Genomic DNA, 23,686 nt, shown 5'->3' on the forward strand with positions numbered 1-23,686 from the left:
CTCAAACAATGGAACATTCAGAATGATAGGAATAAAATGGCAAAGGAACATTTTACTATAGAAGCAATTGTAGCCATTGACTCTATGGAAAAAATGTGTGGTATTTTGCCGAGAAGTGATTCAGCATGCCTCTCTGAAGGAAGACGTACTGGAATTTTGGTTTTTTTTTTTGGAGAAAACAGATTTGATTCAGAAGTGTACAGTTCTTTGGCGTAAAGAAGGTGATTGCTTCTAGAAAGAGAAAGACCGTTATTTCAGAATTTCACAGTGATCAAGGTTCTGTATTTGTCAATCAATCAGAGATTGATGGAGAAATTTTAGGCTTTTTCAAAAAATTGTACAGAACTAATGATAGTCCTCGTTTTTCGTGCGGGCCAATTTCCCTCTTGGATTGTGTTTTGGAAAGCAATTTTGAAGAAATGGAAATTCTGTAGGCTTTGAAAGGTTTGGGGAAAAATAAAGCCCTCGGTCCTAACAGCTTTACCACTAAATTTTTTCAGAAGTTTTGGAAGATTTTCAAAATTGATTTTGTTAGAATGTCCATGGAGTTGCACCAAAATGGGCACATGAACCCTTGCCTTAAAGAGAAGTTTTTATGCCTCATCCTCAAAAAAGAGAGAGCCCTAAGGGTCAAAGAGTTTAGGCCAATTTGTCTCACCACTTCAATTTATAAAGTGCTTGCAAAGATCCTTATAGTGAGGCTTAAAAGGGTAATTTCTTCAATTATTTATCCGAATTGAAGTGCATTCATCAAAGGAAGACAAATTTTAGATCCTATTCTAATTTCCAACGTATTAGTGGAGGAATACAAAAGTTTTAAAACAGAGTGGCTGGATACTAAAGATCGATATTGAAAAAGCCTTTGATATGGTGGATTGGGATTTCCTTCAAATTATTTTGATTCAAAAAGGCTTCGGAGCAAGATGGGTGAAGTGGATTGGAGGATGCATGTGGTGAACTAAATTTTCAGTTTTTGCACAAAGAGGACTAAGGGGTAGAATCACTACATCAAGAGGATTAAGACAAGGTGGTCCACTCTCACCCTTTCTTTTATCCTTAGTTGGAGATGTCTTGAGCAGTTTTTTTGGAAACATCCATTCAAAAGGCCTATTTGAAGGGTTTGTGGTAGGTCAACATGCTGTTCGTATCTCACACCTTCAGTTGTGGATCATACGATTCTTTTTGTAAGGATATGACTCCATGATGAATTCCTTAATCAAAACCATTGAAGTTTTTGAATTGTTCTCCAGTTTAAAAGTACATTGGGAAAAGTCTTCAGTATGTGGTATTAATTTGGATAACTCCAGAATTGCTCAGTTAGATTCAAGACTACATTGTAAGGTGGATGCTTTATCTCTCTTTTATCTTGGCTTGCCCTCGGTGGGTTTTTGATGTAGTTGCAATAAGTTTGTTTTTTCTTGTCGAGATTGGGTTGGGTACCTTGCTATTACATAAAAAAGATGGACTATCAAACCTTTTTTCTCTATTCAAATCCTTAGTTATAATGGGATTCAAAATCAGTACCTTTTGAGATTTTGAGAAGACCTCCTTTTGGATTCTCAAAATTTCTCTCATCCATCCCCGCAGGGGCATAGAACCCATCACTGTCTCAGTTGTACCCACCATCTCCCCGCAACCTATCCAAAGGTTTTAGAATTTTTGCAACCTGTTTGCCACAAAATACTGAAGAAATTAGATAGATGGAGGCGTTCCAAATTTCTCAAGGTGGAAGGCTCTCTCTTTGTAATGCTGTTTCAGCCAATACTCAAAATTTACTATATGTCTTTACTTGCTCGCATCTAAGCAGAGCAATTTTTTTAGTCTACAAAGCTTCATTGTTCTCGTTCCCCACTTTGCCTTCCCATGCCATTGGATCCATTGTTACTGGCGAGTCTGAACATTAAGAATATAATTGCATGGAGCGCCAGACCGGGCTATCGAAGAGAGAGATCATTTTTCAAAAACAAATTGAAAAGAGTATGAGGATCTTGTTTTGGGAAAGGCAACTCAGATAGAAAATTGAAGCATTTAGTCCGATGGGATATCTCTTCCCTTCACTTGAAGCAAGGTGGTTCGGGTGTTGGTAATCTCAAACAAAAGAATAATGCCCTTTAAGCTAAATGAGGTTGGTGTTTCACCCAACAACCTACTTCTCTTTGGCGTTTTAGTTTTGGACAGCATCTATGGTTCGGGTTCACATAATTAGCATTCATTGGAGAAGAAAAATGGTTGTTCTAGATGCCCCTTGTTCAATATTTTCCAATACTGGAGAAGTGTTCACCATCATTCCTCTTTCAGTAGGAAATGGCAGACAAATATTTTTTTGGCAAAATGTTTGGCTCAGCGATTCCAATTTCAAGGTTCGTTTTTCTCACTTGTACAGGATTATTAAATCTTCTGTCTATTCCATTTCCGATAATTTGGATGGTCTTACATCCTCTTGGAATATTGAAACCCGTAGAAGTCTTAAGGACTTCCAGGTTGAGGAGTATGCTGTTCTCCTTTCTTTTTTAAATACAATATCCATTTCAAATGAAAGTGATCACACTCGGTGGAATTTGGAGTGCTCTGGGATATACGTAAGATATTATTCAAAGGAAGCTCCTCACCTCGTCTCTCCAACCTTCTATATGTGTTATGTGTTATTCTTGTCCTGTGAAATCAAGGTTGCCAGAGATTCCCAAGCTATATTTTTTTTATAATATAGGAAGCAAGACACAGAAGTCAGTCAATCTCACCTAATCAAACTAGGTAATGGTGATCATTGCTTGTGAATTAAGAAGAAAGGCATGAGCTCTAAAACAAGGAATTATGAATGTTACTACTACTTATAAGTTATAACATTTGGAATAGTTTATTCTGAGAAATTTACTCGTACACAAATATAGATTGGGATAATGTCAAAATGTCTTGGAAAAAATTAAGCCAATTAACAGGTTTATTTGTCAAATTTGAGCCAACAGGAGGGAGCGTCCATGCAACTAAGCCAATTATATCTCTAAGAGAAGCATTCCATATAGCCGAGGGAAGTAGAACTGTAGGTAGAATGTTTTGAATCCAAAGAATATCGAACTGAAGGAAAATGAAGGAAATAAATTATAGAGGTTTCAAATTCCTACGAAAATCTTCAGGTGATAGAATTATGGAGATGTTAAATTTAGCGTTGCTATTTTTTGTGAGTTCCAAATTTTGATAATCTAATGTTGACAGTTGTTTAAGCTTCTACGTAGTTGGATTGATTTTAATTTGTTTAATCGTTTATCTAGAATTTGTTATCCTTCCTTTGATTTTTCTTCATATCTCTTATACATTCATTAACAACATTGTTTCTTATAAAATGAAACTAATGCTTTTGTCTTCTCCTATAGCTTAATTATTAGGTTTGGTGAGCAAAGTTTGGATCCACAAACTAGGGCATCAATTTTTAGCCCTCGGCTTATGGAGGTAGAGTTTACTGCTTTTGCCATAATAGGCCTTCACATTCTATTTCTCTTTCACTTTTTATAACGTTTTTATGACTCCCAACACACTATATGTTGTTGTGTGGACGTAACATAAACCTAGGCAATTGCACAAAATTTCCACTTAGAAGCACGTAAGTAATAATAGGTTTGTAAACCACACCGTCAAAAGGACAATAAACTACCACCCTAAAGCACCCATGCCTCAACAAATATACTTCCAGTGGTGCAAAAGATAGCAGAGTTTGTACACGATGTAGTGCAGTATGTTTATGGGGGAGAATTCATTGAGATGAAATAACATCCACGAACACTTTTTAGTAACGAACAATAGAAAACAAATGCTCTTGACATTCACTGCTTACATAACATAGAACACAAATGAAGGGCTGTAGAAACAGATTAGGAAGCGTCTTTTGAAGAGTATCCAACATATTAAAATTCCCGAACAAAATAATCCAAGAAGGAACATTCACCATCTTTGGACGATCGTATTTCTGTAAGGCAGCAAGTAGTACATCCTTTGACATAGTGTGCACCGAACCATTCAACTTAGAAAGAGATTTGACGGAAAACTAACTTGAAGCTTCAATATTCCATCATAAAAGATACTGTCTTTAAAACAAATACAGCAAACTCTATTGACACATTGTTGACAGAGAATAATTACAAAAGGAAGAATGTAAAGGACTCCCAAGAGATGTACATTCTAAGATCGTCCTAAATATTTCTATTTGTCTCGCTACCGCTTCACTAGGGGCTGTGGAGTAAATTTTGGATTTGTATTATTGTCTTGGCAAAAGCTGTGACACAAAAGAAGAGCAAACATGAAGATGATTGCTGCTTTGTTTACCTTTCTACACATGCACGTCACCCATGGGACTGTAATTTAAGGATGTTGGACAGAACCAAAGGGCATGGAGGACAAATTTGTTTTGGCTTTTGCTGACTATTTTTAGGGAAGAATTTTTATTTAGGTTTATTTATTATTTTAAGGACGTAAGTGAATATTAGAAGCATATATGGAAATTTTAAGAATTTTTAACAAATTGATTATTGAGAGTTCGAAAAATTGAAGACAATGTTTTCAATTAGATTTTTTTAAAAAATTTTTAAAATTTTTTTTCCTTCTGTTGGAGTTAATATTTTGTGTATGAGACATCCCAGCCTTCCTCTTTTTGAACTTGAAGACGAGTTATTTTTTACTTTTTATGAGACACTCCTATCCCCTTCCTCTCCTCTACCTTCACCGGATCTTTTCAGAAAGGTATTATGCCTGCTTTGAGGGAACGCCCGAGAAAGAGGCTACAAACGTTGGGCAAAAGCTGATTTTGGTAGAAGTGAGCCCCTTGAATCGTCAATCTTCAGAGACAGAGATGGCCTTGGAAGGGATTGGTGTGACAGACAAGGCTGTGCACACTCCTCTAGATGCTCTCCCTTACACAAAAAACTTAGTAGTGGCTCTATGGGAAAATAATCTGTGTATTAGGCCTATTCCTTATAAAGGTAAGGTGGGTGGAAAAGGGAGCAAGAGTAATAATTTAAAAAGTGGAGAGTTGAAAAACCTGCTGGCTACTTGGGAGAATGAAGCTAAGGTAGCAAAGCAGAGAGTAGATGAGGGCCTCGAGGTTGCTTTATGAAGATCATTTCGTGGAATGTCGGAGGCCTAGGAGCAGCCTCCAAAAGAGCTCTGGTGAAGAATTTGCTCAACGATCGGATCCTGATTGAGTTTGTCTTCAAGAAACTAAAAAGAGTGAGATTGATAGAAGTTTTGTTAAGTCCATTTGGAGCTCTCGGCAGGTGGGTTGGTGGTCTTAGAAGAGAAGGGTTCAGCAGGGGGAATTCATCTTTTATGAAACGAGCAGAAGCTGACGTTTCTTGATTCAATGGTGGGTCGTTTCTCTCTAACCATTTCCTTCTCCTTTGTTGATGGTAGATTCAGTTGGTTGACAGGTGTCTATGGCCCATCCACAAGTAGAGAAATCTTATTTTTGGAGAGAGATAGAAGATCTTGGGGGGTTATGTCAAACTCTTTGGTGCATTGTTGGGGATTTCAATGTGGCTCGTTGGTTATCACAGAAAAAACAGAGTAGAAATTTAGGGAGAATCACTCGTAGTATGAGGAATTTTAATACTTTGATAGAGGCTTTAGACTTGTTGGACCCACCGATGGACAACGACTCCTTCACTTGGTCAAACTCCAGAGCTCTTCCCACCCTCTCAAGGTTAGACTGTTTTTTGGTTACTAAAGATTGGTTACTTTCTTTTACAGAACAGAGGATTGCACGCCTCCCTCGCCCCACCTCGAACCATTTTCCTATTCACTTAGCCTCGGCAACTCAGAAGTGGGGCCCCACACCGTTCGGATTCGAAAATGCTTGGCTCGAGTCTCCTCATCTGCTCCCTCTGGTGGAACAGTGGTGGTATTCACATCCCTTACGAGGATGGCCAGGCTTTGACTTTATGGAGAAATTGAGAGGCCTCAGATGTGTTCTCTCCTGGTGGAATAAGGACGTGTTTGGCAACGTGGGTATGAAGAAGATGTCTCTTCTGAATGAAATAGAAGCTATTGATAGATTGGAGGATGAACAAACCCTTTCAACGGAGGAGGTGCATAGGAGAAAGAGTTTTAAAGGAAGATTTAATGGAGTCAATAATCAATTATTTGTGAACAGAGGATGTGAGCTCAGAGAGGGAAACTTGAAGTGGTTGACAAAAGGCGACAAAAATACGAACTTCTTCCATAGGTGGTGTAGTTTTGTGAGAAGGGTTATATTTTTCTTATTCTCATTACAACCCATTTAGGGGTAAATATACAAGAAGACCTTTCAACAAATAAGGAATTAATCTAAACCTATAAGGAAAACAATAAAATTACAGAATATACAGAGACATAATGTAAATTCTAATAAGGAAAAAACTTAATTTACGGCTTGATTTTCTACACTCCCCCTCAAGCTGGATGATATATGCTTGTCATTTCAAGCTTTGAGATTAATCTACTAAGGCTGGGTTGATGCAATGCCTTAGTTAAAATGTCAGCAGCTTGTTCTTGGGAAGATACATATCTCAGATTGATAGTATTTGTCTCAATCTTCTCGCTGATGAAGTGACGATCTATTTCGACATGTTTCATCCGATCATGATGTATTGGATTTCTTGCAATGGCTATGGCAGATTGATTGTCACACAATACCTCTATAGTACCTTCTGTCTTCACCTTGAGTTCAGTGAGAAGACGTTTCAACCAAACTCCTTCACAGATCCCATGGGCTAATGATCGAAACTCAGCTTCAGCACTACTTCGAGCTACAACTTGCTGTTTCTTACTACGCCAGGTTACTAGATTCCCCCATACATAGGAACAATATCCTGATGTTGACTTACGGTCAATAGGAGATCCAACCCAATCTGCATCCGTGTAGACTTCAAGAGCTCGATTTGTGGTTTTTCTGAACATCAGTCCTTTTCCAGGATCGTGTTTGAGATATCTCAATATTCTATACACAGCTTCCATATGCTCCTTTGATGGTTTGTTCAGAAATTGACTTACCACACTAACAGCAAAACTAATGTCTGGTCGCGTATGAGTTAAGTATATTAGCTTTCCAACTAGGTGTTGATATCTACCTCGATCAACTGGTTCATCTTCAAGATTAACTCCAAGTTTTGAATTTGCATCCATAGGAGTGTTTGTTGGTTTACAACCACTCATCCCGGTCTCTATTAGGAGATCTAACGTGTACTTTCGTTGAGTGACAGAAATCCCTTTACTAGATCTTGCTACTTCCATACCTAAGAAATACCTTAGGTGTCCCAAGTCTTTGATCTCAAATTTTTTCGAGAGGAGTTGCTTTAGACGAACCATTTCTTCAGAGACATTTCTTGTAAGTATTATATCATCAACATATACTATTAATACAGTGATCTTACTTGGTGAGAAGTGCTTGATAAAGAGGGTATGATCGGATTGACACTGAGTATAGCCGTCTTGTTTCAACACATTTGTAAATTTTTCAAACCAGGCCCGAGGTGGCTGTTTTAGTCCATACAGAGACTTCCTGAGTTTACATACCTTTCCCTTAGTATATCTGTCATCAAATCCAGGAGGTATGTCCATGTACACTTCCTCTACTAAATCACCATTTAGGAATGCATTCTTCACATCAAGTTGAAACAATGGCCAATCTAGATTTGTTGCAATGGAGAGAAGTACCCGAATAGTGTTTAGTTTGGCAACTGGAGCAAAAGTTTCCTGATAGTCAATTCCATAAGCTTGGGTGAAGCCTTTAGCCACCAGGCGAGCTTTGAATCGTTCTATACTGCCATCTGGTTTGTGTTTGGTTGAGAAAATCCATTTACATCCAACCGTGCGCTTACCTGGAGGTAAGTCTGTAAGGATCCATGTCCCATTTTTTTCCAAAGCCTGCAATTCTTCTAGAGTAGCAGCCTTCCATTCAGGTTTCTGCCAGGCTTCTTGAACTGTGTTGGGAGTTTGAACCTGATCTAGTGAAGTCACAAAAGCTCTAAAATACGGCGACAGATTAGTGTAAGACAAGTGATACCGTATGGGATGTTGGGTACATGAGCGAATACCTTTCCTGATAGCAATGGGTCTATCATGTCCTGATGTCTCGTGTGCTATCTCAGGGACATTAAGATTTTGGTTTAGATCTTGGCTTTGCTGAACTTGTGTAGGTTGTATTTCGTTTCTCTCAGGTTGTCTTTTTCGCCGCGAATAAACTTGCAGTTCAGCCTCAGAGGGAGATACGTGAGTTGGCTCAGAATGAGGTACAGGTGAACTCTCAGAGAATGAAATTGGCTCAGAATCAGAAGAGGGTACAAGAGAACTCTCAAAGGATGGGTTTAAAGAGAAGTCAGGAATGCAATCCCAATTTTGTGATTCAAGAATAGAATTCTCCCCCTGAAGGACAGAATTTGGATAATATGGTTGATTTTCAAAGAAGGTGACATCCATGGTATGAAAGAATTGTTGAGTGGGAGGATGATAACACTTGTATCCTTTCTTATTTGGCGAGTATCCAAGAAAGATACATTTTATGGATCGTGCATCAAGCTTACTACGATGCTGAGGATATATATGAACAAACGCAGTGCACCCAAATATTTTTAATGGTAATGGAAACACAAGATGGGATGTAGGATAAATTGAGAGTAAACTTTGTAAGGGTGTGTTGAATTTGAGAATGCGGGATGGCAAACGGTTTATAAGATAGGTAGCAGTTAGGACAGCTTCACCCCAGAAAGATTTTGGAACATGGGATGTGAGCATGAGAGAATGGGCTACATCGAGAAGATGACGATTTTTGCGTTCAACAACACCATTTTGTTGAGGTGTGTCAAGAGCTTTGGTGAACAATACCATGAGATTGAAGATATGGACCAAGGGTAGAGTTGAAGAAATCACGAGCATTATCAGTTTTAAGTATTTTTATATTTTTATATTGGGAAATGAGCGCAGATCCATTTTGAGTAGGAGGATGTTCGGTTTGTCCCAACATGACTTGCTTTCGACTTTCCTCCCCTACGGACTTCGAAGAAGACTTCTCGAAGACTCGGTAATGGCTTAGTACCAAGAATGCGACCACGAACTTCATCAAGTGATTTATTCAGAACCATCAAAAATTTGAAGATCCTTTTTGTCTCCACAAATTTTCGAAAGAGGATACGATCATTAGAACATTTCCATTCATGAGTTTCAAATAAATCTAGTTGTTGCCAGTAACGAGATAAATTGGAGTAGTACGCTGTAACCGTTGAATCACCTTGTTTAATGTCTTGGAGAGTAGTCTCTATCTGGAATAGCTCAGCAGTGTTTTCTTTATTGGAAAATGTATCCTCAGCAGCATCCCAAATTTCTTTGGCAGTAGAAAATAGGAGAAAATTCTCACCAATTTCAGTGGTCATGGAATTTATTAACCAGCTCATGACTTGATTATTTTCAGCCCTCCATTTGCGAAATGTTGAATCATCGGATTTGGGTGATTCCACTTTACCGATGATATAGTCTTCCCGTCCACGACCATACATGAACATCATCACTGATTAGGTACTGAAGGTAATTGTGGCCATTGAGTTTGTGACATGTTATCGGATTATTGTTGCTTTCGGAAAAGGACGAGACGTTAATTTGTGATTCTGAACGTGCCATTACAAAAAAAAAGGTGTAAGGAGCTGTGATTCGGAATAAGTACGGGTAGTAGCGGCGGCAGCGAGCTCGGCGGTGGCGCGGCGGCGGAGAGCTCGACGGCGGCGGCGGAAAGCTCGGCGGCAGCGGCGGACACAGCAGCAGAGAGGCGGGCTTTTGCGAAAGACCAAAGCTGCGATGTGCGATGACCGGAGCTGCGACGTGCGACGAGATCTGTGATGGGGTGATGGCGCCTGAGACGAGAGTTGCGGTTGGGATCTGCAGCGGAAGCGGCGGCTAGGGTTTTTTTCCAAATTGTGACGGCGCCTGAGACGAGAGCTGCGGCTGGGATCTGCAGCGGAAGCGACGGCTAGGGTTTTTTTTCAGATTCTGGCGGCTAGGGTTTTTCAGATTCTAGGGTTTTTCTAGCTCTGATACCATGTAGTTTTGTGAGAAGGGTTATATTTTTCTTATTCTCATTACAACCCATTTAGGGGTAAATATACAAGAAGACCTTTCAACAAATAAGGAATTAATCTAAACCTATAAGGAAAACAATAAAATTACAGAATATACAGAGACATAATGTAAATTCTAATAAGGAAAAAACTTAATTTACGGCTTGATTTTCTACAGGTGGTCCTCCCAAAAACAGAACAGGGCCTTCATAGCTGAGATTGAAGATGAATAAGGGAAATATTTTGACCAAAGAGACAGGGCTGATAACCTTCGGTTTTTCCCCTCCTTGTTAAGTTCGACAGTGGACCAGTGCTTGCTCTTAGATAATATGGAGTGGGTTCCCTTCCAGTGGCCCAAAGCTCACAGTTAACTGTCCCCTTTTCAGAGGCGGAGATCAGCAGGGCAGTGAATGATTTGGGAACCTTAAAGTCTCTGGGTCCAAATGGGATAAGCAACGAATTCTTGAAAAAGGCTTGGAACATCTTTAAATCCGATTTGGTGAAGGTGTTCCAAGATTTTTTTGAGAAAGGGATAATAAACAATAGCACAAATGAAACCTATATTTGTCTCATCCCAAAAAAGAAAAATCCTTTTTCGGTGAAGGATTATAGACCAATAAGTTTGGTCTCCTCCCTGTACAAGATAGTGGCAAAGGTTCTTGCAGCCCGCCTGAAGAGAGTTCTACCCTTGATAATCTCGGATTCTCAATCAGCTTTTGTAGAGGGTTGCCAGATCATGGATGCGATTTTAATAGCCTCAGTGGCAGTGGGAAAGGTCAATACTATGGATACTCTTAAGAAGAAAACACCTTCAATGATGTTGCAACCTTTGATATGTTCTTTGTGTAAAGCAAGTGGGGAGTCACAAGGGCATGTTTTCTTTTTTGCCCCTATTCGGCACAATGTTGGAAGTTTTTCTTCTCATTATTCAACATGTCATGGGTTTGGGATTTGGAAGTCTCCCATAATATTCTTCAGGTTCTTTATGGTTTGCGGATCAATTCTAAAGCCAATCTCCTTTGGATCAATGGTTTTAAAGCTATCATCTCTGAATTGTGGTTCGAGAGAAATCAAAGAATATTTGAAAGTAAAAGTCGCTCTTCTCTAGATTGTTTCTCAATCGCAAAGTTTAAAGTTTCTCAATGGTGTGTTCTTTCCGATATCTTTTCCTCTTCGATATCTTTTCCTCTTACTCTCCTAATATGCTATGTATGAATTGTGAGGCATTTAAAACTCCCCCCTAGTGGTGTCCTTTAACTTTTGTTGTTTATTCTGTGTTTGTCTCTTTTATTTTTCTTCACTCCTCACGGATTTTGTATCTTTGAACATTTTTGTTCCGTTCCTTTTCATTAATCAATGAAAAGTTCGTATCTTGTTCAAAAAGGAAAAAAAAACATTGAGGATGAGTTGTTTTCGAAGAGGGAGGGAATTGATGTAGTCAAATTAGGAGCAGCGTTGTAGTTTTGTTTTTGAGTTTGCCCCTGTTGTTAGTTTCTAGTTATTAATTTGTTTTAGTTAGTTTCTTAGTAATTGGTTTACTTAGCTATAAATGGGGGATTGTCTCTTGGATTTTTACTACTTTTTGAATAGTATTTTGAGAGACTATTCTCTTTGATGCCAGATTATATTAGTTTCTATTGGAAAATTAAATTGTTAGGCCTTGAGTTTTTTGTTCCATATTCTCAAAAGTTGCAATTTAGTTCCCAAATTTTAGGAAATAGGTCAATTAAGGTCCTCATTTTAGTTTTTTTGTAATGATTGTTGACACACTAATTTTTAATTCATTTATAACACGGGCATATTAAAAAATATCCCAAGCTACCTTCGAGAGAGTCATTGACACACTAATGATTGTTGACACACTCTATCAAGCTACCTTCTTCTGATCCCTAAATCCCAAGCTTGAGACTCTGTCCTTCAACAATCAGTTATGAAAGCCTCTTTTTTAGAGGATAAAGCATAAAACTCTGAGAAAGTCATCGAGAGAGCAGCCTCCATTACCCAAGCATCTTCCCAAAACTGGTCGATTGCCATTGTCAACTTTGAACTTCACAAACGCCACAAAACTGTCCCTATATTTATCACCACCCATGATTTACCTCTAGCTGATCCTTTGGCACCATTCATGACACTACCCCATATATTGTCACAATGACTCCTCCTAAGGCTCCTATCCTCTTGAGTAAATCTTGAAAGCCATTTAAGGAGGGTTCTATTTCTTTGCTTAAGAGATCCCGTCCCCAACTGAAGCGTATGAAGGGAAGCATAACTCAATCTCACTAATTGACTCCCTGTTCTGTAGTGATCCTTGCTACATATGAAGTTCGTCTTCAATTTTTATATATTGCCCATCACTTTGCTCGGAGCTTCTTAATAAGGAATAAAAAAAGTAGATAGGCGGCCCATTTAAAGCAGACTGATCCAGATTGAGCCTACCACCCTTAGCAACAAGCTCCATTTATTCAATGAGGCTAAAGATAAAGAAATTTCTTGTTTACCATCTGATGATGACTCATTGCGAGAGTTATTCAGTGAATGTTCGGTCCCCAAAAATTTGTCAGATTATTTCAACCAAGTGGGCATTACTCTTGTTCTGTTATACAGAGCTAAACTTCTTTTTCCAAGACGACACGTTGTTCTTAGCTATGTTTCACATTTTTTTTGAGGTTTTGGTTTGCTATTCATTTGTTAGGTTTTGTTAAGTTGGAGTTGTATTTAGTTCTGGTTAGTTTGGTGGTTTTCTTTCTGGTTTTTTGGTTTGTTTTTGGTTTTTTCTTATGGGAGCTGTTTTGGTTTTTTTGTTTGGATAGTAGTTGGTTTTTGTTTTTCTCCTTTTGGAGGTTGTATCCTTGAACACTTTGTATCGTTTCATATTATCAATGAAAAGTTGTTTCTCGTTAAAAAAAAAAAAAACACAAACTCGATTTATTCAGTCCAGCTCTGAACTTATCAACTAAAGGCTCCCAGAAAGACAGATCTCTCTTATTACTTCCAAGAGGAAAGCCAAGGTAATTAACCTGCAACCCTTCCATTTAACAACCCAATTGCAGAGCCATACTTTCCTCATTGGGCATAACATATACCAATCAAATAAGTCTTCGAGAGGACATACCCAACCCATGAAAAGAATCTTCAGAATCTCCCACCAATTCAAAACATCAAAGTGAAGAGGAAGGGAGAAAATGAGTCCCCTTGTCTAGGTCCTCTATTCGCAAAGCTCTTTCCTCTCGGTCTCCCATTTATAAAAATTGAGAAGTTAACGGTTGAGATTCAACTATTATGGAAAAAGTAATATGTCTTCTCCTTGAAGAAAGAGTTGAGCAGATGTAGAGGAAGGGGAGAGAGAATATGTATATATTTCTTTTTATTTTGATATGTGATGATATATATGAACATTATGAATGAATTAAAAATTATAGCATCTGGAAAAACTAATGTGAGGGACTGCATGACCTATTTCTTGAAACTCAAAAGCTAAATTTGGACTTTTGAAAACGCAAAGACTAAGGTGACCTACAAGTGAAAACTCAAAAGACCAAAAGAGTAATTTTCTCAATATCTTCTGTTCTTGCATTATATTTGTATATTTTGCCTCAATGATTTTTTCTTGTAATTAATCTCAATAATTGTTATTTACCTCTAATAGTTTTCATGTTGTATCAGTTTGTTTATTTCTGCCAATGTTTTGGTGCAGTCAGTTGTCTGGTTTCTATCAAGATGGTCATCAACGTATTTACTTCACCCTGAAGAAATTATCACTAGCAATTGCAACTATGGTAAAGAACATGATCACGAGTTCCAGCCACAGCATACAAGGAAAGTTCTTTACAGCTTCTTTGGAGAACATGGCCAAGGATTACCTATACTTGACATTATTGTTCGCATATCAGCAACTACACTTTTGTCGTATCCTGGGGAAAAGGATTTGCATGTATGGTTTTCCTCTTCAATTTTCAATGCTGCTTTAATTTGATCAAACATTTTATCATTTGTGATAATGAATGTGTGCAATTATTTGTAAATATCACCTCTTTAGGAGCTTTCCGAGGTATATTTTAACTACATTCTTGATTACCATGAAACCAAGGACAGAATAACTGTTCTGAACATGACTTCTGAAATATTTTTAATAATTTTTTGTGACAAGTCAAACCAGGGAAACCATAAAATTATTGATTAGTTTGGTTTTTGGGTCATGTATGACAGGCAATGCTCTTCAGTCTGGAGCATGAACTACAAATTTTTTATGTCATTTTATAGTGAATCGACTATTATTATTTTTCCTTACATGATAATCATCAATGACACAAACACAAGCATTTTAAATATAATTCTATGAAAATAAAAATAAAAAACCGGGATGTTGAAAGGTCCTTGTAGCTATTCTCTGTATTGAAGCCATTCCATCTCAACCTGTAATCCCTTCCATGCAGATAATATCAATTTTTCCATTAGCGATCTTGATCAGGCTCATCTCGTGTGCCACAACAAGCATCGGGTTTGTAGTTTGTTTTATCCTGGCTTTGAGAAATGGGATCCTTCCTTGCATGCAGTAGAAAAACAAAAAACTATGCCATGCTATGGAGGTTGGATTAACCTTCGAAATAGACAGGCGATGCTTTCAAAGGCTTTTAAATTGTGACCTTTAAAATATTAAGAACTTAAACTTCATAGAAGCTCTCATCAAGATCAAAGCTGTTATCATAGATTTATTCTGGCTGAGATTGGTGTGAAACTGGAAATGGCAGCTCTGGAGTAGTGGTCATTGTTCCTTCGGAAAGTGGTAATTGGTCGATTGGGAGGACCCTCACATGGAAAGGTACTTTCTCTAGAAATGCAGCACCTTCTTTTGATGAGTTGGACTCAATGTTAGATATCTCCACCCTCTTTCGTTTAGTTGGACTCAATGGTAGTGGTTGATGTCTGCACCCTCTTTTGATGAGTTGGATTCAGTGGTACATGTCCTTCACCTCAAAGGAAATGTGGCAGTAGGTAAAGAGGATGAACCCTTGGTTATGTGTGAGCAAACAAGATGAGTCTTCTGAGCAACCTGAAAATACAGTACATGGAATAGAAGAAATGCACGGATTTGACATTGTAAAATAGAGAAGCCAAAGTCGTTTAACATTATTTGTTACAAAAGGAATAGGAAAAGTGGTGGCTGCTTTTGAACCTAACTAAAGGGACGACAGACTCCTTTTATCATATATCCACATGGTCGACATCCTAAAAATAAACTAGAGCGATCCAGTAAAAGCCCAAGTGCTATGCTGAAAAAAGAAAACTGAATACTTAGAACCAACTAACAGATAATTATTTTATAGTTCGAAGAACGCAAATCTTATTCCCGATCTTGCTCAGAAGCTGGCTCTTCTAGTTTCGTCTTAAAATATTTAACCACATCTCAAGGATGAGTAAACCACCAATCTAACCCAAAATCTTAAGCTTATTGGTCGGGTAAATTTAATTCATATATCTCAACACTCCCCCTCACTTGTGGGCTTGAAAAATTACAACAAGACCTAACAAGTGGAAATCAATATAAATGGGGAGGAAATAACAATGCAGGGGTTCGAATACAAAACCGCTCTGATACCATCTTAAGGATGAATAAACCACCAATCAACCCAAAATTTTAAGCTTATGGGTTAGTTAAATTTAATTCATTTATGGATATCTCAACACCGCCAAATGAAGATGGTTGATCAAGCCTTAAATCCATATCCCCAAAGAGACTCTCTTTTTGTTATTTTGGAGAATGATTTTCGCTCTCTCTTCCAAGTAGACCAAGCAGAAGCTTCAAGAAGCTCCTCTAATCTTTGGGAGTGAATACAAGAAACGTCCTAGCAAAAGGAGAGTAAGGCTGATAAAGTAGAAGTAGATCATACTTTCTAGGCTGTGAATTTGAGCATTCCATCCCTTATGCAAGTCTGTTAAGAAACAAAGTTATGCAGGTTGGATATGTTGTTGGCGGAAGGGAATTATGGTAACCAACTTTTGGTTACCAAAAACAGAGGATGATTTCGGGGTTGTGGGTGGGTGGTGTGGGGCAAAGTGACCTCCTCCAACATCTCATGTGTCAACGCCTCTTGACAAAAGAACTGAAGAAACCATACTGAATATTATTTCTTGCTCACTTTTGGTCGTGTAATTTTGTAAGAATTATTGAAAGCAAGGCATATTAGCATTTCATTCTTGAGTCTAATAGTTTTTCTTAGTTAATGATGTTGCATGAAGCTGCTCTCTTTGGGAGAAGGGACACCTTGTCCCTTGTTAGGTCTTCACCTTGGCGTTTTTTTGAATGGAAGTGTTGCTATGTTCCTTAAAAAAAAAAAATGATGTTGCGTAAATCTTCTCTCTGTTGGTCCTATATCCATTTATTTTGTTATGACTATAGTAAGTAAAAAGGGCAGAGGAGCTTGAATTCATGCGTTAGTTATTGTATTGTTTCTTTATAGCATTTATTGTTTGTAATGTTCCTTGTGTAATATTTTTTGTAATTTAACAGGCACTCACATGTAACCAACTGCTTCATGCACTTGTTCGCCAGAAACATATTTGCAATCATCTGGTTGCGCTGGTGAGTTAGTGTCAGACACTGTCATATGGCCGGCTCTATTTCTTCTTTCCATGCTTAGAATTCTGCCTATAGAAATAAGTATCCATCTAAGTTTATGGTTGTCCATAGACATGAAGATATTCATTTCTATGCCAGTTTGAAACTTCTTTTGTCATGCTCTTAATAATTCTTAAAGGTGCATAATTGTCTTTAATGCTTGAATAAATGATTTGACTGCTTTTCATGTGTTTTTGATTGTTCAACTAAATTCTTGTTTTTTAGCCATTTGCTTAGGTTACACTAATCTAGTTTCTCAGTGAGCTTTGATTGTTGACATTGTAGAGAAATTTATGTGATAAAAAGGCTTAAAAGTAATTATGCAAAATAATCACTCAAAAACCACTTGAAGGTAGAGTATTTTAACATCTGGTTTCTCTTTGTAATACAAATCAGTTTGGGAAGGATCACTACTGAATGTGATTCATTTGAGAAGTTCATGGCATAATATAATTTCAAAACTATTTTTTCAGTTAAACGAAACCAAGGAAAAGGAGCTCTTGACAGGATGGTCTTGATCTATGTGACATGTTCTCAAATTGTTAGCTTGAGTTTCATTGCTGCTGATTATTTGAGCCATTCACTAGAAAGGCAGCTAGTAAGGGTTTCATTTTAGGCTTCGTGATTGGAGACAGCAATGTCCCCGTATCATCCCACCTCTGCTAATGACACTCTTCTTTTATCCTCTTGAATGACTTCACTAGAACTAACTCATAGTGTAACAACCGAAAAAAAATATAAATATATATATTTAAATTATTATTAATTTTTAGTTGTTTTCTTTTATTTTCTGAAAGATAAACCTTTTTGGTTTAGAAATTATTTTTTGAAAGATAATTTGTTATTAGAATTTGAAAAAAATAAAAAGAAAGAGTTTTATTAAATCTTTATCTTTTTATTATCCTTTTTAAATAAGGATTCATTAGGGTTTGTTATAAAAGCCGTCAAACCCTAGGTTTTATTTTCTTAAACTGTTAGATCTAGTTTTCTCTCAAAGAGAAAAAGAAAAGAAAAGAAGAAGAGTTTTGGTATTTTCTCTCAAAGATCGGTAAGATTTTCTTCTCATTGTTTTAGTTTTATTTTTCTTGATTTGTGGTTCTTTAATTCAGTTTATTGGGAAAATTTTTGACGTCTTTGTTTTCTAGAATAAAAGATTTTAAGGATTTTTGCCCTAAAAATTTTCCAGAATTTTTGGTTTGAATCTTTTTGTTTATGAGATTGTTTTGGGCTATTTTGAGGCTCTTTTTACATAAAAAGTTTACATATTTGTATCATATAAATTATAGTTTGTTGTTATGATTTTTACATGAAAAATTATATGTTTTTACCAAATTTTAAAGGTTTTCTATAAAGCTTTCAGATCTGATTTTTTCTATAAAAATCAATAAATTGTTAATGGTTTTATGGAAAATTCTTGGAAGTTTTATTTTATAAAACAGAAAATTTTTCAGATTTAAAATCCCCAAATTTTCAATTATTTAGAAGGTTTTTAAGCTGGTTTTATTGAGAAACTTTTTGTAAATTTAGTTCGTATTGATTTATATCGATTCTTGTAATTTTAAAGGTTGTTATGGTGGATTTTAGAGGCTTTTTAACTCAGTTTTCAGATCTGGTTTTGTAGCCCCAAATCCAGACTTTCTTAATTATTTTACATAAAAAAGTGTTTTGAATGGGAAAATTGGGTAGATAAGATTTGAGTTAGTAATTGGTTGAATTTTAAATCCTTGGATAGGATTTAAGAATTGATTTTGGATATTGGTTGTTTCTAGGCCTCTAAGTTGACAACTACCAAGGAAGAAGTTAATTAGATTCGTAGGATTTCTGAAAGAGGTAAGTAATTTGTCATATCCCTTCGAAAAAGTATGGTAAGTAATTTACCATATCCCTTCGAAAAGTGTTGTAAGTAATTTGCCATATCCCTTCGAAAAAGTATTGTAAGTAATTTACCATATCCCTTCGAAAAGTGTTGTAAGTGATTTGTCGTATTTCAAAAACTAAAATGTATTTTGGATTTGATAGGAAGATTTGAAATTGATATCTTGCATATGAAATTGAAGTTTTATTATAGATTTGAAAACTAATTTGGCAATTGAAATTATGTTTATTTGTAAAGTATTTGAAGTATTCTTAAATGATTTGATAAAGTTTTGTTTAAATGTATTTAAAGGTTTGAAATTGATATTTTGTTTATTTGTGAAATATTTAAAATCATGTTTTGGGATGATTGATAAAGTTTGTTTTAAATTATTTCAATGTTTTGAATTAATTTAATATTGAAAGTAAGTATTTGTTTTGCATTTTATTTGAAAGATATTTTGATTGATTTCATAGGGCTATCCGGATATGCCATGATTTTTGTTTTGAGAAATGTTTTGCTTATTTGGGGTAGTAGCCTAATTTGGAATTGATGGATTTCTGTTCTGGCTTATTTGTGGGAAGGCACTTTTGTGGTTTGGCATTCCTTGGGAATGAAGATTCATGTGTGTGTTATTCACTCACATGGCTCACACTTAAGTAACTCTGTTCTGGTCGATATTATTTCGACAACTCTGTTCTGGTCGATATTAATTCGACAATTCTGATAGAAGCTTCTGATTGATTTGGTGTTACCGACGGGTAACCACATATGTTCTGTAGGCTACCAAAATAATGCAACCTTCCAGTCTGATTTTGAAAGTATGAATGAATGTAAGATTGTTTTGAATGTTTGAATGATTTAGTTATTCAAAAGTTTGAAAGTTGTACCAAATGTTTTAGAAGGAATTTTGAAAGTTTTGATTGGAAGAAAGTTTGTTTCGAAGGATTTTGAATTTGATCAAATGAAAGTTTGTTTTGAATGAATGAAAGTTTGTTTTGAAAGAATGAAAGCTTGTTTTGATTGACTGAATAATTTTAGTTCTTAAGGTTTCTTGAAAGTTACGTTTCCGCATTTTGTCAGAATGATCGTATTAGAAAATACGGGTTGTTACACATAGTTAAATTCATTAAAGGTGGAACCCTAAATGAGTAAACATTTCTAATTCTATGTTTAATTTAAAAGGTTGAATCTATTAGGTTACTTGTAGAGGGTAAATTTTGATCCCCCTTTCTGTCAATAACAACAGAATTGAAGCTTAACTGTAAATTTCTGGGGATCTCACGACTGCAGATTTAGTAGTCTTTTGAAAGAGCATTTTACTCTCTGTTGATTGACAAGGCATCCGTTTAATATTTTGTTTGGTAATAAAATTTTTTAAGTCTGCCATCTAAATTATTTCCATTCGAGCTGTTCATGGAGTATGCAGCTTAAAATTAATTCCTAAAAGACCCTGTTGGTTATTTTACAGGATTCCTGGCGCAACTTAAACAAATGCTTTTGATAATGAAAAAAAATTGTTCTTGCTAGATTTCACTCACCAGGTAATATGGTTTGTATAGTTGGGACTCTCCAGCTTACCTATACCTTCCCACTTGATGACAGCCATTTTCTTTTTCCTTCAGCGTTCACTTGCTCAAACATTAGTGCGTTCGGCTTCTGGTGTGAGAAATATAGAATCATCAAACCAGTGAGTTTTGAAATCTTCCTCATTTGGTTTCTTGTTCATTTAGATTTTTCCCTTGATCATGCTTTGGATTTCATAAGGTATGTGAGGGACCTTATGGGTCATACAGCAACACATCTGGTAGAAACGGCTAGCAGGAAGGATTTAACAAGTATTGCTGAACAACCTGACGTTATGGTGATGGTAAGCTTTTTCTAAATAAACATACTTTGTATAGAGAATTTGCAGCTTTTTATCAGAAAAAATGATGATGATTGCAAGTTTTTGGCTGCGAACATTAATTTTTTTCGAAAAAATTTTATGGGTCTAATGATGGAGAAGAATGGTGGTTAATTAATTAACACGATTCGTTATATTTGCAGATAAGTTGCTTGTTGGAGCGGCTTCGTGGTGCTGCTTGTGCTTCAGAACCTCGGACCCAGAGAGCAATTTATGAGTTGGGATTTTCTGTCATGAACCCTGTTTTAGTTCTTCTTGCAGTTTATAAAGATGAGGTACAAAAATTGATGCATCCATGTTGAACAGTATGGTTTCATGCATGCATAAACTATGTTGAGGTTCTCTCATTTATGCATGAAAAAATTTATACACAGTTTGAAATAGTTTAAAAAGAAAAATAGCAAGGGAAGTCGAGGAATGTTATATATAGAAAGGTGTTCTGTATTCATCCTAAATATGTTCACAAAATGTTGTCTTAAACTTATATGTGGTTGGTTAAATGATTTTAAATATTTAAGTGGTGAAAATTTGAATAGTTGGTTTAAGTTAAACAATATAATTTTATATTAACTTCATGTATTTTATGTGATAATACTAAACTTTGACTTATTTCATAATTTATTCTAGTCATCCATTCTTTTATTTCCTATATCAAGTATCCTTATCCTTAGCGTGAAGGGGAAGTAATGGGTTTATAAAGGGTCAAATTTTAAAACATAATTTAAATAGAATAACCTTTTATATGCCTTCAACTTCTTCTAGTGTTAGAGAATAGTTTACCTAAAGCTAGTGTGCACATATCCTACATTAATTATATTCGTTATAAAAACAAAACAAACAAATCATTGCTTTTGGGCTCACTGTGATATGCCTATATTTGAAGTTATGTCAAGTTTGTAATATTCATTCATAATCTTCTCACTGGTGATTCTCTTAGTTTGTCAAGGTGCATTTAGGTGGAAAGATATACACCTACAGAATCACTAGTTGCCTTAAAAAGACTTGTGCTGATTTTATATTTTCTTATATATACACTGATTAATGATGATTTCTTAGTCTGCAGTTGTTTATATGCTACTGAAATTTGTGGTTCACTGGGTGGATGGACAAATTAATTACTTAGAAGCTCAAGAAACAGCTATTGTTGTTGATTTTTGCATGCGTTTGCTTCAGCTGTATTCATCACATAACATTGGCAGGGTAAGTTGCTACTTTATCTGATTAGTTTGCAAATGTTCTCTGATTAAGTTGAGCATTCCAGTTAAATAGAGTTGCTAGTGAATTAGTTCAGATAAATCTAGCATCTGCTTCTTCGGAACTGCTGTGCTCTTAACCCCTCTTCTGTACTTGGGATATCAGTGATGTTCATATATTGCTTGGTCCAGGGAAAACTATTTTCCTTTTTTGCTTTGTAGTCGTAATGTACATTATGAGTGGAGGTCATGGTCATCACGTACATTTTTTTTTTTGTCGTCATGGACATCATGAATAAAGAATAAAGAATTATTCAAGATTCTTGAGGTGTACATCATGAACATTGGTGGGCTAAGATATCAATGTCTTCATGTACATTATGATCTAAGATTATTGTTACTAGAATTAATTGTTCTTCAAGGTTGAAGATCCTTGTGGATTGACAACCAATAAAGGCTCATTTTGATCCTGGAGATGAGGATCGAATTGCTTCTTGATCTTTACAATCATTCCATGATCATAAAGGTCACATTGCTTATAGATCTTTATAATCGTTACATGTACTATATGTTATAGTGGTGATTGATCGAACTACTACTAATATTTCATCACCATTATAACAGATATCATTAAGTCTTTCAAGCAGCTTACTTAATGAGGCAAAAACTGAAAAGTACAGGGACTTGCGTGCACTTCTTCAACTTCTGTCGAATCTGTGTTCAAAAGATTTGGTAAGAAATTTGTGGCAGATTGTGTGTATTATATCTATTATGATTTTGTTAACAATAAAAAATCTGCTATTATAGGTTGATTTTTCATCCGATAATTCTGAAGTGCCAACAACTGATATTTCTCAGGTAGGTTGTTTGGTTGCTTGTGAATTGAATTAATACATAAAATAAAAATGTTGTACTGAGTTTTCAGAACAATGTTCTTGCAGGTTGTGTACTTTGGTCTCCACATTATTAGTCCTTTGATATCTTTGGATTTGCTGAAATACCCAAAGCTTTGCCGGGATGTGAGTTCTTAGTTTGTTGAAACAACAACTATTTGCATCATTGTTTCATAAGAGTGATGTATACTCTGCTCCTCTGCAGTACTTCTCTTTGTTGTCGCATTTGCTGGAGGTGTATCCTGAAACAGTTGCAAAACTGAATCCTGAAGCATTTGCTCAGGTTCTTAGGACTCTCGACTTTGGTCTCCACCATCAGGTAAATAAATGTTTGGCAATGATTTCCAAGTAGGACATGGATTTATATCATTGGTGTTTGGTTACTGGACTTGAACTTAAATTGAAAACTTGATTATGTGATAAGCATTAACATTAATATGTAATATCAAGTAAGCATATAGACTTCTACTAATCAAATCGATTAGAATGACACTTCCAGCCATAATTTTATTCGATCAGTGTCCGTGTAACCAAATGCTAGAAAAAAATTTATGAATTACATCGAAATTCATATTCCTCCCAATCTATTGGTTTTCTTCTATTAAGGCTGACCAAATATTGGAAAGAAGATTATAACTTCAGTATCATTTTCCTATTATTTTGATTTAGCATTGCTAATTATTGCCGTACATTCTAGCACCATAATGTCCTTGAGTTTTCAAGTGCTTGTCCATCTTTCTCACTCTTTTCCTGATTTTATAGGACACAGAAGTTGTTGATATGTGTCTCAAGGCCCTAAAGTCTCTTTCTTCATACCACTTTAAGGAAATTTCTGCTGGTAATCCTGGTTTGGGCTCCCGAGTAATTATCCCAAAGGATGCAGGTGAAGCTGCACAGGAAGGCGTTTTTGAGTGGGTTCCTTAAGTCACTACTGCAGTTACTTCTTTTTGAGGATTACAGGTAAAATGGACGACCATGACATGTCTGATATTTAAGTAATTAAATGTAATCCTGAAGACATGTTTTTCTAATCATATTGGCCCCTCTCAAAGCAAGGTTACATACTCTTGGTGAATGACTTCATCCGAGATTTCACTAAATACTCTGATTTTTAGGGCACTTTTACTAAATGCAAATGCCAGGGGAAAGAATTACA

General features: G+C 36.2%; 1 protein-coding gene across 1 annotated transcript in view; it reads left to right on the plus strand.

The window, feature by feature from the left end:
* The window catches only part of LOC111024872 (uncharacterized), a 64,085-nt gene that overhangs the window by 39,087 nt on the left and 1,312 nt on the right, over positions 1–23,686 (plus strand). Inside the window, 15 exon segments of the mRNA XM_088126000.1 lie at positions 3,369–3,444; positions 13,762–13,998; positions 16,576–16,647; positions 20,010–20,027; positions 20,029–20,082; positions 20,164–20,228; positions 20,306–20,408; positions 20,588–20,719; positions 21,501–21,644; positions 22,262–22,369; positions 22,445–22,495; positions 22,579–22,656; positions 22,736–22,849; positions 23,293–23,436; positions 23,438–23,490. Of these exon segments, the coding sequence (XP_087982126.1) occupies positions 3,369–3,444; positions 13,762–13,998; positions 16,576–16,647; positions 20,010–20,027; positions 20,029–20,082; positions 20,164–20,228; positions 20,306–20,408; positions 20,588–20,719; positions 21,501–21,644; positions 22,262–22,369; positions 22,445–22,495; positions 22,579–22,656; positions 22,736–22,849; positions 23,293–23,436; positions 23,438–23,490 (1,449 nt within the window).

The sequence above is a fragment of the Momordica charantia genome, assembly GCF_013281855.1.
Source record: "Momordica charantia cultivar OHB3-1 chromosome 6 unlocalized genomic scaffold, Mcharantia_2.0 BLBB01000006.1, whole genome shotgun sequence".
Classification (NCBI taxonomy): domain Eukaryota; kingdom Viridiplantae; phylum Streptophyta; class Magnoliopsida; order Cucurbitales; family Cucurbitaceae; genus Momordica; species Momordica charantia.